At 36.7% G+C, this 13,069-nt stretch overlaps 1 protein-coding gene across 1 annotated transcript in view; it reads left to right on the top strand.

Moving 5' to 3' along the window:
* Window positions 1-13,069, top strand: part of tou (bromodomain adjacent to zinc finger domain 2B toutatis) — a 914,913-nt gene that overhangs the window by 117,052 nt on the left and 784,792 nt on the right. The window contains 1 exon segment of the mRNA XM_090388865.1: window positions 10,104-10,193. Coding sequence (XP_090244991.1) covers window positions 10,127-10,193 — 67 coding nt within the window. The 5' untranslated portion in view covers window positions 10,104-10,126.

Below are 13,069 nucleotides of genomic sequence, written 5' to 3'. Positions count from 1 at the left end.
GCTTCTTGCCCTAATGGTAGCCGAGCATTCTGGTCTCTTGCCAAATCTATTGGCCGCAACTTTTGCCCATCTCTGCTCCCACCTCTGTCCAAACCAGATGGTTCTGTTGTCACTTCAGCCAAGGATAAAGCTGATCTGCTAGCATCCCATTTTTCTTCCAACTCATGTATTAATGATCTTGGTAAAACACCTCCCACCATTCCCAACACAATCCATTCAATGCCTCCTGTGGTGTTCCGTCAGAAGGATATCAGAAGGAATTTTATGAATCTTGATGGTAAGAAAGTTCCAGGTCCTGATGGTATTTCTCCACTTATTCTCAAAACTTGTGCTCCTGAACTTACTCCTATTCTTTGCCGCCTTTTTTCACTTTCTTATTCCGAAGGTGTTTTTCCTTCTGATTGGAAATTTACTCATATCCAGCCAGTTCCTAAAAAGGGTGACACATCCCTCCCATTCAATTATCGTCCCATTGCAATTACTTGTACTCTTTCTAAAGTAATGGAGAAATCAATTACCGCCAACTCTTAAACTACCCTGAAACCTTCTGTCTGATCAACGATCGTCAGTATGGATTCCGTCAGTGTCGATCCACTGGTGATATTCTGGCTTATGTTACCCATTTATGGACTAATTCAGTGGGAAGGTTCGGTGAAACCCAAGTAGTTGCCCTTGACATCTCAAAGGCTTTTGATCGTGTTTGGCATTAAGGTCTTGTGAACAAGCTTCCATCTTATGGTTTGCCAACTGTTTTTAGTAATTGGTTATCCAGTATTCTCTGTGATCGCTCACTGAAGGCGATGGTAGATGGCTCTCTGTCTTCTAACTTCTCCTCTAATGCCGGTGTCCCCCAAGGTTCAGTTCTTTCCCGCACACTTTTCCTCTTGTATATTAATGACCTTCTTCCATTGACTGGAAATCCTATCCATAGTTTTGCCGATGATAGCACATTGCATTCCACTTTCCATTTTGAGAAACCTTGTCCTGGTCAATCAGCATCAACTTCTTGAAAATTTGCTACCAATTCCTTAAATGCCAATCTTCTGGTAATTCTCCAGTTTGGCAAAGGCAACTTAGTTGATTTCAACCCTTCTAAAACTGTCTTGTCTTATATCTTGCAAAAAGGATTCTTCTGCTCCTATGCTTATGTTTAGTGACACTCCGCTTTCTAGGCAAAATGATATATCTCTTTTGGGGATTACCCTGACTTCTAATCTCTCTTGGCATAAGCACATTACAAATATTGCTTCCTCTGCATCTAAAAAACTTGGTTTTCTCTTTTGCTCTCAGCGTTACTTTTCTTCCAAACAGCTGCTCACTCTGTATAAATCACAAATCTGCCCTGCCATGGAATATTGTTCCCACATCTGGGGTGGTGCCCCCCAAACCTCTCTCAGGCTTCTTGATTCCATTCAGAAGAGGGCAGTTGGGTTAATTAATGATTTATCTCTATCAGAGTCTCTCCACTCTCTTTCTCATAGATGTACTGTTTCTGGTGCATGCCTCTTCTACAGATACTTCCATGGGCACTGTTCTTATGAATTGGCTTCTATAATTCCCGCTCTCTCTTTCAAAACAGTCCAAACACGTGCCGCGAACATCCATATATTGTCCAACTTCAAACCCACGGAACCATCTTTTCATCTTCCTCATTTATTCATTCAACTGCCGTTTTCTGGAACAACCTTCCTTCATACGTATTTCGTGAAAATTACAGTCTACAGAAATTCAAGTCCAATGTCAACAAATATCTTCTTTCGTCTTCTCAACCTCCAACCCAAGCATGGTACTAAGTACTATAGGTTCTAATACCTCTCGTGTTTGGGGTTCACATTAAAAAAAAAAAAAAAAAAAAAAAAATAGTAGTTTTAAATTTGGAAAACTAATTGTACCTTTTCAGTGAGTGAGTATATGCAGAGTTGGCACTAAGTAGCGTTTGTGGTGCCCGAGGCAAAACCTTGTATTGCTGTAAGGATGGTGATTTGAACCGATTTTACTTGTTCCCGCCGGCAGGGAGTGCAACTTGTTTGGCCTCATCAATATGGCAATTTGAACCAATTTTGCCTCCTGTGATCCTTTATGCAGATGATGTCATATCTCCTGCAGTAATCTGCTATTTTTTGCTACAATTTTTAAAATTTAATTTAACTTTTGCTACTGGATGGGGCCACAGGATTTTTTTCCATAAAAATATTTTTCCTTTTGTGGTGGGATTCAAATGGAGGTCTGCGTGCTTTATGGGTAAATGCCCTAACCACTGGGTTAATAAGGCATTTATTTACAACACTAAAAATGTGGTATTAGAATGTAATTTGAACACAATTATTTTTAATTAACAATTTTTAATTGTGCTTAACAAATTAATATAGCAATACCTCGCTTAGCACGGCTTTAAACAGCACAGGTTTCACTTTAACACGGTTTTCAATTAAGTTTAAGTCGAAAATTACTGTACATATTAAAACTAATTCAATAGCCTAGACCTGCACTCTACATACATTCTGCATTGTTGTAGTCTAGGTATGCGTATATATATATGCTGCAGTGCCAACTATTGTCTCACACGCATGGGCCAGAAGCTCCTCTCAGGGAGTCAGTGGGCAATGTAAAACAGTGTTCAGTTTTCTGAATTCCATCCTGACAAGATGACGTCAGGATGGAATTCAACTTTTCGAACTTTTCATTTCACAATTTATTTTTTGCCCCTTTAAATACAATCGAAAATATATCTGCATCTTTGCATAGAAATCACTGCCAATGACACACATTCTGTTTGGCAGCATGTTTTGCCCCATTTGGCAAATTGACTTGTTTTGAATCGGAAGTTCAGACAATTGCCGAAGACATTGTGAAGATTGGGGAAGACTTGGGATTTGAAACTTTGGACACTTCCAATGTACGTGACTGCATTGACTTACATGCAAATGACTTAGATGATTCAACTCTCCTTGAAATTGATGAGCAAACTGCACATGAAGAAGTGGAAAACAGTTCTGAAGTGGTATCAAAAGAATTTTCAACAGAAGAATTGGAAAAAGTTTTTTGTAGTGGTTGACATGGCCTGCGAGGTGATTATGAATGGAGATCTGGATGTTGAATGTACCATCAAGATATGGCAAATTTTACACGATGGGTTTCGATGCTACAAAGACATGTATGCTGAGAAAAAGAAGAAACGACTTAACCAGGCTTTATTATTGAAATACCTAAATAAACAAAGCTTTTTTCTCATCTGTCATGGTTGTTACCTTTTCATTAATAATATTATTGAAATATTTTTTATTTCACATCCTTTTAATTGGCTATCAAGTGCACATTGTTTGTAGATTTATTATAATTTGTTTATAGACTGGTACGCATTCAATTAAAACCCATTATAATTATACCTCAATCAGCACGGTTTCATTTAACACAGAACAGTTTCGGTACCAATTATTAGTGCTATGTGGGGTATTGCTGTACTGCTTAATCGACAAAATAATATTTGTTGTATTTCTCCAACTGAAAATATAAAGCATGTGTTTGTTTTTTCAAAAGTATTCCCGAATTTTAAAATAAAAAATTTTAAATTTCACTAAGAAACAGATTTTAGGGTTGGTGTGGAGGTTGGTTCTGGGAGTTTGGAGGGGGGTTGTATGTGGGCCACTTCTCTCGATATCTGGTCTATTTTCTGCTCCCCCACAGCATGGTCTGATGATGGGTACCAATAAGCTGCCTGAAACATCACTTTAAATGCATAGTGGTTTAGGCGATTAGTTTAATAAACTATATTATTAATTTCATATGGTATACGAGTTGTATTAATTATAGTAATAATCTTAATGGGAAACAACCACATGATGTCTTTCCCTAACTATATTTCTTTCTTAAATAATTGTCCTTAAATGCATGAGGTTGGAGTGTGAATGTTTACTGTTTAAATTTTAAGCCTTCATCCCTACACTTTTGATTGAATAATCAACACCTACACTCAGCATTACAAGGGTGATAACCAGAATTTTATGGTTTGGCTAACAGTACACTAGCATGTACTTCCACACTCAATGTCATTAAGGGATTATGGATTACTGTACTTATTGCTGTGGTATATTTGTATAATTGTAGACAGTGAAAACCTAACAGTACAATAAATAAAAGATATTTTGTATTTGGTGTAGAGAGAAAGTAGAAATTTGATATTGAATGTTAAATGTAAAACATATATATTATTAATGGCACTGTGCCTATTTTAGGTGGCACCTGTGGCAAGTGCCTCACTTGCACACCTGTAGTGCCAGCCCTGTATGCAGTTCATAAAAGGTATCAGTAGTGGAATGGTGTTGTAATTCAAATTATCTAATAAAAATATGATACACCCATAATAATTTAGCAAATAATTACTTAGGAAACACTAATAAAAACAGTTACTTTGTTTAATTGACATATTACATTTTAGTATTCTTATATTAAATTACACTGGTAAACAAATTTTCAATATTTTTTTGTTTCTTTGATGAAATTATTTTTTCTGTATTGTTTTGCATGTGTGGAGTTGAAAAATCACCATTAAAAAAATTGTTTTGCTCAAGTTTTTTAAAATACCTGCTATGTCTTATATTCTATAAAATACACTATGTAGGCCTAAAACGGAATAAATAAAGAACATTTACTGTACTATTTTAATATATCTTATATTGAAAAACATTATACAGGTACTGGACCATTTATCCACCAGGCTTGGGACTGGAGGTGACCCGGATTTCTGGATTTTCTGGTTTACTGTACCAAGGATTAATATATACTTAAAATAAACAATGAAAAGTAAATAAAGAAATTGTATTTAACAGATACAAATTAATACACTTCTAAAGCAGGGTCTGTTTATTGATTAAGCAGACCCTTCTAAAGCAGGGTCTGTTTAATCAATATTAATCTGAATTAATCTTCATCTGAATTCATCAAAATTAATCTTCATCTGAAAACAATTCAACATCTGGGGTGACAGGTACAGGAAGAGAAGCACAGATTAGGATCTGTGGAGGCGGACCTTCACTTGAAAGTTTCTGGTTGATCTTTGGAAATATATCCTACAGGTTCTGTTGTTTCATATACTTTGGTTTTTCTTTAATGAAAACCTCTTGTATTTTATACATCCACATTATACGTTGCTCACTGATAAAGCTCTTTTGCTCTATTCCCCGAATCAGTTCCTCAATCAGGCTGATGCACCTATCTATAGACACTTTCTCTTCTTCTTTCAGTGCACTGTCATCACCATTGTCGTCATCACTCTCATCTGATTTGTTCTTATCAGCATTCATTACCATATCTATAATTTCACTCTCAGTGAGTTGGAGTACTATTGGAGCATCACCATCAATGTTTATACACTCTTGTATAGCCCTTCATCAAGTGATTTGGCTACTTCACATGACAAACCTTTTGCATATTCCAATAAATTCTTCACTATTTTTTCCTCATCAGACATATGAAAACAATAAAAATCAGGTTCATCACCACTGTGAAGAAATAAGTTAATGGCCATAGGTTATGCCAGCTGTTTATCAGAGTATCCTTGGGTACATTGTTCCAGGACTTTGCTGCACTCCAAAGTGCATCTTTAACATTAAATGCTTTCTGAAATTCTTTTATCCCTGTACCTGCTCTTGAATGCACGAAGAATACCCTGGTTGGTCTAAAGGCTGAATTAGTGATATACAATTGGGATGCAAGTAAACAGCACATACATTGGCCTTGACTAGAACTTTAGTAGGAGGGTGTGCAGAACAATTGTCAAGCATTAAAATAATTTTGCAGTCATCAGGTAGTCCCACAGATTTACAGTGAGCCTTGGCATCAGGCACAAAGTTCTTTTTAAACCAGTCGGTGAAAATTTGTGTTGTAAACAAAGCTCACTTATTTGCCTTATAAATCACAGGAAACACCTGACTCCCTTAAATGCCTAGGATTTTGACTTTTCCCAACAATGAGTAATTTGCACTTGTGGGTGCCAGCTGCATTGGAACATGCAATCCTTATACCCTGCTGGTGCTGACTCATCTGGAGTTACATATAATTTCCTTGGTATGTAACACCAGAATAAAGAAGTTTCATCTGCATGGTACACCTTTTCAGCTGACAGCCCTCATCAGAAACCAACTTGGCAAATCCATCTAAATACACCTCTGCAGCATCGTGTTCTGTAGAAGCCTTTTCTCCACAAACCTTCAGCTTGCGAATGCCGTGCCTTTGTTTAAATCTGTTGAACCACCCAGATGAATATTCACATGGATTTGTCAAATTTAATTCCTTGTGAAAAGGTTTAGCTTGGGCCATTATAATGGAATGATGAAGTGGAAACTTTTCACTCCAACGCTGTCTAATCCATTCAAGCAACATGCTGTCCATGCCTACACTCTTCGACTGGTGTAAAGTTTTTTGCTTGTCCATTAATTTAGGCACAACACTGTCACTGTAGAATTTAAATATCTGTTCCTTCTAGTTTTTGATATCATAGATAGTAGATGTACCAACACCATACTCCTCACTCGAATGCCACACTGAAGCACCTTTATCGAGTCTCATAAGTAACTCTACTTTCTTCAATATACTGAGTGCAAAATGTTTCCTTTTAGACATGGTATTAAATGAAAATTATAATAAATTGGGACAAATAATCCATAAATGTAGAGGGGGCAAGTGTACAAAGCAGCTGTCATACTGAAACTGATGTGCGATTGATTGCTATGATTCACACTTGCTATATTCCGCACCTGCACATTAAAAAAAAAAAAAAAAAAAAAAAAAAAAAAAAAGCCCACCAGATTCGAAACTTACCAGTTTTTTGGTAATTGGGGTTTTATGGAAGCGGGATAATTGGTCTGGTACCTGTATTATAAAGAACTTTACAGAACATTTTAAAATAATAAGAATTGTTACATTTTTAGTTTTTGAAAAAGTAATATATTAAATCATATTGATCGGCAAAAAATACATAAAATGACTTTATTCACATTGTACACTCTTCTTCACTTGCCATTTGTACTCCACATCTGGGGCATCTCTTGTCACAGTCCAGCAATAGTCAGCTAGCATTGCAGAGTTCTACTTACCTTGGTATTGGTGCCTCCGTAGCCAGGTGGGCAGGAGCAGCAGTGCATAGAACATGCTTCTTGATTAGACCGGGGTTCGAGCCTGTAAGCCACCAAATATGGAGGATGCGGAAAAGGTTTTTAGGAATTCAGTTTGCTGAATTCCTAAATTAAGTATTAAAAATATTCAAAAATTTAAAGACAAATTAGCATAAAAATATCATTATTTAATAAATTTAATAAATTAAATAATCTAAAGGAGATAAAAAATCTCACTAATAAGGCAAAACTGATAAGGAGTTAACAGAAACGGGTAATTATGAGACATTCCTTTAAAACTGGCTATCGATCCGCTCAAAGCCCCTGAAGAAGTAGCGGATAGATGACCAGATAAGGGAATGTTATTTAGTATTGTTTAGTATTGATTAATAACATTAATTAAAATTAAATAATTAGTATTAGAACTAACTTTTTATTATTGTTTATTATATAATTTGAACGCCACCACAGACCCCTAGGAATATGTTAGACTTGAAATGCTAACAAAATCTCCTGTTCAGGATACACCCTAATACCCAATGGAAAATAGACACTAAAGTTTAATTCATCTAAGCAATCAAACTATATATATATATATATATATATATATATATGTATTCTATTTTATTTTTTACTTTTATTATTATTAATTTTTTTTTTTTTTTTTTAGGTCCTAGCCACTGAAATCCCAGGAAACTAGGTGGCAGGACCTGCCGGAGCTACTCGTCATGATTCTGGACACCTGGTTAGCCTCCATGTGGCAAGGTATGGGCAACGTCGGGCCCCACCAGGGGCCTGGCGGCCAATAAGCCGGACAAACAATGGGCACAACAGATCACACTGCACAGACATGGCCCACACACTTTCAAGTCTCTGGTTTGACAGTGTACTGTCCTCGATACAGCGAACATGCGCGGAGATGGGAGAAATCCCAGGCGCCGTCTGACACGAACATACCTTACATGTACTGTCTATGTACATAGTCATATTATGAAGGTACATATAATACATACATAGACAAAATTTTAGACTAGTTTTTCTTATATACAGTATTTCATACTTTGGAACGGAACCCCCTTATTACTATGGGAGCCATAACTCAGTATTCGCGTTTTCGGTATTCGCGGCATTTCTCAGGAATGTTACTGTATTCTATTACTTATATAAAAAAGGTTAAAAAAAAACCTTGAAAAAGTATTTATTAATTCATAAAAGTGTGTATTGTCATAACTAAATTTGTCAGATTTTATGTCAAATCTGTTTATTTGCATTTACTCTTGAAGATGGATGCATGTGAAATTTATGAAATATTTTAAGTGAGTATAATGTTTAAAAGTTTGAGAGCTTCTGCATTAGTACATTTTAGCTTTAACTCTTCATTTTCTGGATACCTAACTTTATGAATCTTTGGCTCATTGTTAGAATATTCTGTTTACCCAGGCCACACATATTGATTGCCAAATCTAAACTTAATAAGAGGTGGGGGACCAAAGACAGTGCCAAACTAAAATGATTACTACTCCATGTGTCAGACTGTGTTGTTAATTATTATAATTTTTCCGTTATTATTATTATCAGCCATATGGTGCAAGAAAGCCTGAGGCTTATGCTGCACCAGCCAAAAAAAAAAAAAAATTCCCGAGTTACCCTGAGAGAGAGAGAGAGAGAGAGAGAGAGAGAGAGAGAGAGAGAGAGAGAGAAGGGAATCACCAAGAAAGAGAAGAATGATGATATCCAGCTCAGGACCCTGGGTGTGCCAAGCACATACTTATCAGATGTGAGCTCCTGGGGTCTCCAGTCCATGGGAATTTCTCCAGAATCCAAAGATGCTCTCATAATTATGGTTAAGGGTTTGCATAGCTCCTTTGCTGCCTCCCTTAATATAATTGTATAAATCCCATCCACATTAGATACCTTTCTTATGTTTAATCTCAATAATTGCTCCTCCACTTTCCTCTCAGTTATTACAAAATCATTCAGCTCACTGTTAGAGTTTAATAAACTTCTGGCATCCCCCCCCATCCCTAAGGAAGTTCCTCATGAATACAGATGCAAAATAACTTATTCAGCTTCTCAGCAACATGAGCAGGAACATCATCAGGTTAATCTGATGACTTACAGATGATGTCAACCTATTTCATGGAGGGAGTGTTGAAGCTTTATTTATGTTGAGAAGTTGTTAGCAGAATGCACATGTGATATATATGTATAAGCACATGCTTAATAGAGCTCATGTATGGATAAAACATACATGTACATGCATTTTTGTGAAATTATTAATAGTCATGATAGTTCTTTAAAAAAAAGAAAACTGCTATGATTATTGTCTCCTTTATACTATGTTAGGCAGAGATAAGAGTTTAGCTTCTGTTTGTTTCTGCATCAACTATATCGGTTTAGTTCTTCATAGAAGTCGCTTTTATCACCTTTTGACTTAAAAAAAACCCTTTTGTAACGTATTGTTTTTCTGCTGCTTTTTTAGTCAGAATACAAAGCATGCTCTTCTAAGAGTTGGACTTATGGTATGTTCATATTTGATTCCACATTTATCCTTTTGCTTGACAGTTAACAGAGATTGCTCAGATTTTCAACAGAGAAATTAAAGAAGATACTTCTTTCAAGATAGGCTAAATATTCGTATAGATTACACTATACAATATTATAAGGTTGAAATAAACCAGAAAAATTTGGATTATTGGAATCTGGATTAAGGATGCCAAAATGTATAAAAAAATTCAACCACAGGAAACCAGGAATATTTACGGAGACAATGTCCCATAAAATTTATTCCTTTTTTTGATAAATGTATTGTATTGTGGAGTTAGTTGCCGCTATGCCACCAAATTCCTCAAATAAATCCTGCCTATTCACAGATCCATTTTTTTCCTTCATTTTTCTGTTCTATGGCTAATTGTATCTGTATATATTTTATATTTTATTTATATTGTTTATATTATAATTGTATATATTTAGTGTTTTCTTCATATTTTCTAGATAATTTTATAATTTGATATGCCATGGAGACAACTGATCAGAGTCCTCAGTGTCCTTCAAAAAGTGGATTTGATGCAGCCAGTTTATTAGGTATGTTAAATTTTTGTTTAAAGCTTATATAGCCACTGTCCAGATGAGTTTATGGATCCAGTTTAACTGTTCAATCACAGCCACTATTCCACATCACAGTAAACAAATGGGTGGTATGCTTTTGTGTCAGAATATGGACCTATCTCACAGTTACATGCCAATGTCAGTGTATGTTTCCTTTGGATCACAGTCAGTCCTGATAGCTGTTGGATGTTAAATAAATCTGTAAATTATAGATATATTTATATGCTCGCATTTCTTCCCCCCCCATTTAACAGTTGTAGTTTGTGTTTCTATTTTATATTTGAGTGCTGTTTACATTAATATATGTTTAAATATAAAATAATAATTTTATTTCGATAATGCTGTTGAGAAAAAGTTATAAATTAGAATTGGAAATAAAAATGCCCTTAATTCTGGCCAGACTGGACAGGAGGGAGTACTTGATGAGAGCCTTGTCGGTAAATTTAGCCCTGGAGAGACCTTGCAAGGCTCATGGGAGTTTTTTTCTTTTAGAGGGATGAAATATACTTAAATAGAACAGGTGCAAGAATATTTGCTGATGGTGTTTGGATGGTTTAGAAAACTTCTAGGTGGGAAGGGGAGCAGACTAATAGATCAGAATATATCTTATAATGTGGCCTTTAACTTTTCCAGATATTGACTGGAACTCTTGAGTTGGTCAGTCGCACAGTAGCAAGACTTTTATGGATTTATTGGATGACTGTTTTGTATGCCAGTATGTTAGACAGGCAGAGAGAAAGCAATACCTTTGATCTTAATGTCAGCAGTTACCCTTCATGCATTAACAATGTTCAGATAAAAGATTCGTTGGGTGGCACTGATGTGTGATTTACTTTAAGATGTAACTACTATCAAGGCAAAGCAAGGGGTTTTGCTTTTGTAAAGGTGATTACAGTTGTCTCAGAAAGTTTTTAAATTATATGCGGTGAAGCCAACTGATAAAGTTACTGACACAAATTCTAAATGAGAAGCATTCAGAGGTGTAGAAGCTACTAGGCATTTTATGCCAGCTAAGAGATATACTGTTCAAGTCTTAGAACTTAAAAGGATGTCTGATGAATTGATGAGACTGGTGGCAAAGAAGAAAAATGCATGGGATGCATATAAAGTATACTACTTTGCCTTTCGAAAAAATTCACTGATGTTTTCTTAGAAATGGGAATTTCTGAATCATTTTCTAATGCTGATGTCAAAAATGTCCTCTGTTTGTTTCTATCTTGTCAGGTTTCTTCAAAAATCACAAAAGAAAATGATTTTTCACAAATTTTTGAGACACCCTGTATAAAATATATACAAGGTGTCTCAAAAATATTGATACAAACGTTTATGGGAGATAGGTAACATCTAAAGGAATGTGAATCACATAGGAACCCATAAACGGAAACGTCACCGTAAGTCGGTACACGGCACTGTTCATCAGTTCGCGAGAGGGAAAATTTCTGGTTTAGTCATTCAAGCAGTAGTCGCCACATGAAGAGCATGCATCAGTATACGCACTGTGAGCTGGCAGACATGCACCTAGTGTATGGATTAGCAGAGGGCCCACACGGTGTGCGCCCCCATGCGGTACAACATCGCTTCACAATAAATGTGTGAGCAGGTATTGTCATTGACTGCTTAGTCGGCCCATACCTGTTACCATCCCGCATGAACTCCGCTAAATATCGGATCTTTCTTGAACAAGTTCTACCAGGGTTACTTGACGATGTTCCAGCAAACGTGAGACAACATTTGGTTTCAACATGACTGGACGCCTGCCCATTATGGAAGGTGTGTTCGTAACCATTTGAACAGGCGTTTTGGACATCAATGGATTGGCCGTGGTAGACCCGTTGTCTGGCCCCCATGCTCACCTGATTTATCGAGCCTTGATTTCTTTCTGGGGGGGGGGGGGTATTCAAATCTATCATGTATGAATCGCCTGTGGAGACGGAAATGGATGTTGTGGCGAGACTCGTCTGTGCTGCTGCTACTGTCAAAGAAACTCCAGGTGTGTTCGATGGTGTCCACCAATCCATGCTGCGTCGGTGTCACGCATGCATCGCATATCATGGTAGAACCTTCGAGCATCTGTTGTAACATCATGAAATGCATCCATCTCGTAAAAGTAAAAGTAAAGTGCAGCCATTATCAACCCACTGCAGGGTGGAAGCCTCCTCAACAATTCATGCTGAGGGAAATGGACCATAATCTGCCACGCTGGTCCAGTGCGGGTTGGCAGATCGACCGTATTCAGCAGTCAGGGGCTTGAACCCCGGTCTACTCAAAGAGCGTGTGCTATTGCACTCCCGCTCCTGCCCACTCGGCTACTCGTACTCCCTTGTTAATATTATGTCAAATGAATGTTTGCCACTAATTACTGTCTTGTGTCATTTCTGCTTCTTGTGCCTCTGCTACTACTTTTCCGTGACGTTTCTGGTTATGGGTTCTTATGCGATTCACATTCCTTTAGATGTTACCTACCTCCTCTAAATGTTTGTACCAATATTTTTGAGACACCCTGTATAACAAATATTTTTATTATAATAGAATTCAATTTACTGATAGCAATAGTATTTATCAGTAGGTATGATATTCATCATTTCCTTCTGAATATTCTGAGCCGTCGATGTCTTCACATTCAGAGTCTGATTCTTCTGAGCTATCATTATCTTCATTATCCCATAATATATATTGTCTTCTGAGCCATTGAGAACATTGGTGATCAATATTTTTTTAATAAGTGCTGCACTATTCTTTCTGGGATTAGCTTCCAAGCTGTTGATACTTCTTCTGGCAATTTGAATGCTGTCGCTTTCTTAGTTTTTTCGGAAGGTGTCAGCGGAAGGTTGTCAATAAACAGCTAGGATTCA

The sequence above is a fragment of the Mastigoproctus giganteus genome, chromosome 14 (assembly GCF_048544385.1).
Source record: "Mastigoproctus giganteus isolate SK-2022 chromosome 14, ASM4854438v1, whole genome shotgun sequence".
Taxonomy (NCBI): domain Eukaryota; kingdom Metazoa; phylum Arthropoda; class Arachnida; order Uropygi; family Thelyphonidae; genus Mastigoproctus; species Mastigoproctus giganteus.
This window is presented reverse-complemented; position numbering and strand designations above follow the sequence as displayed.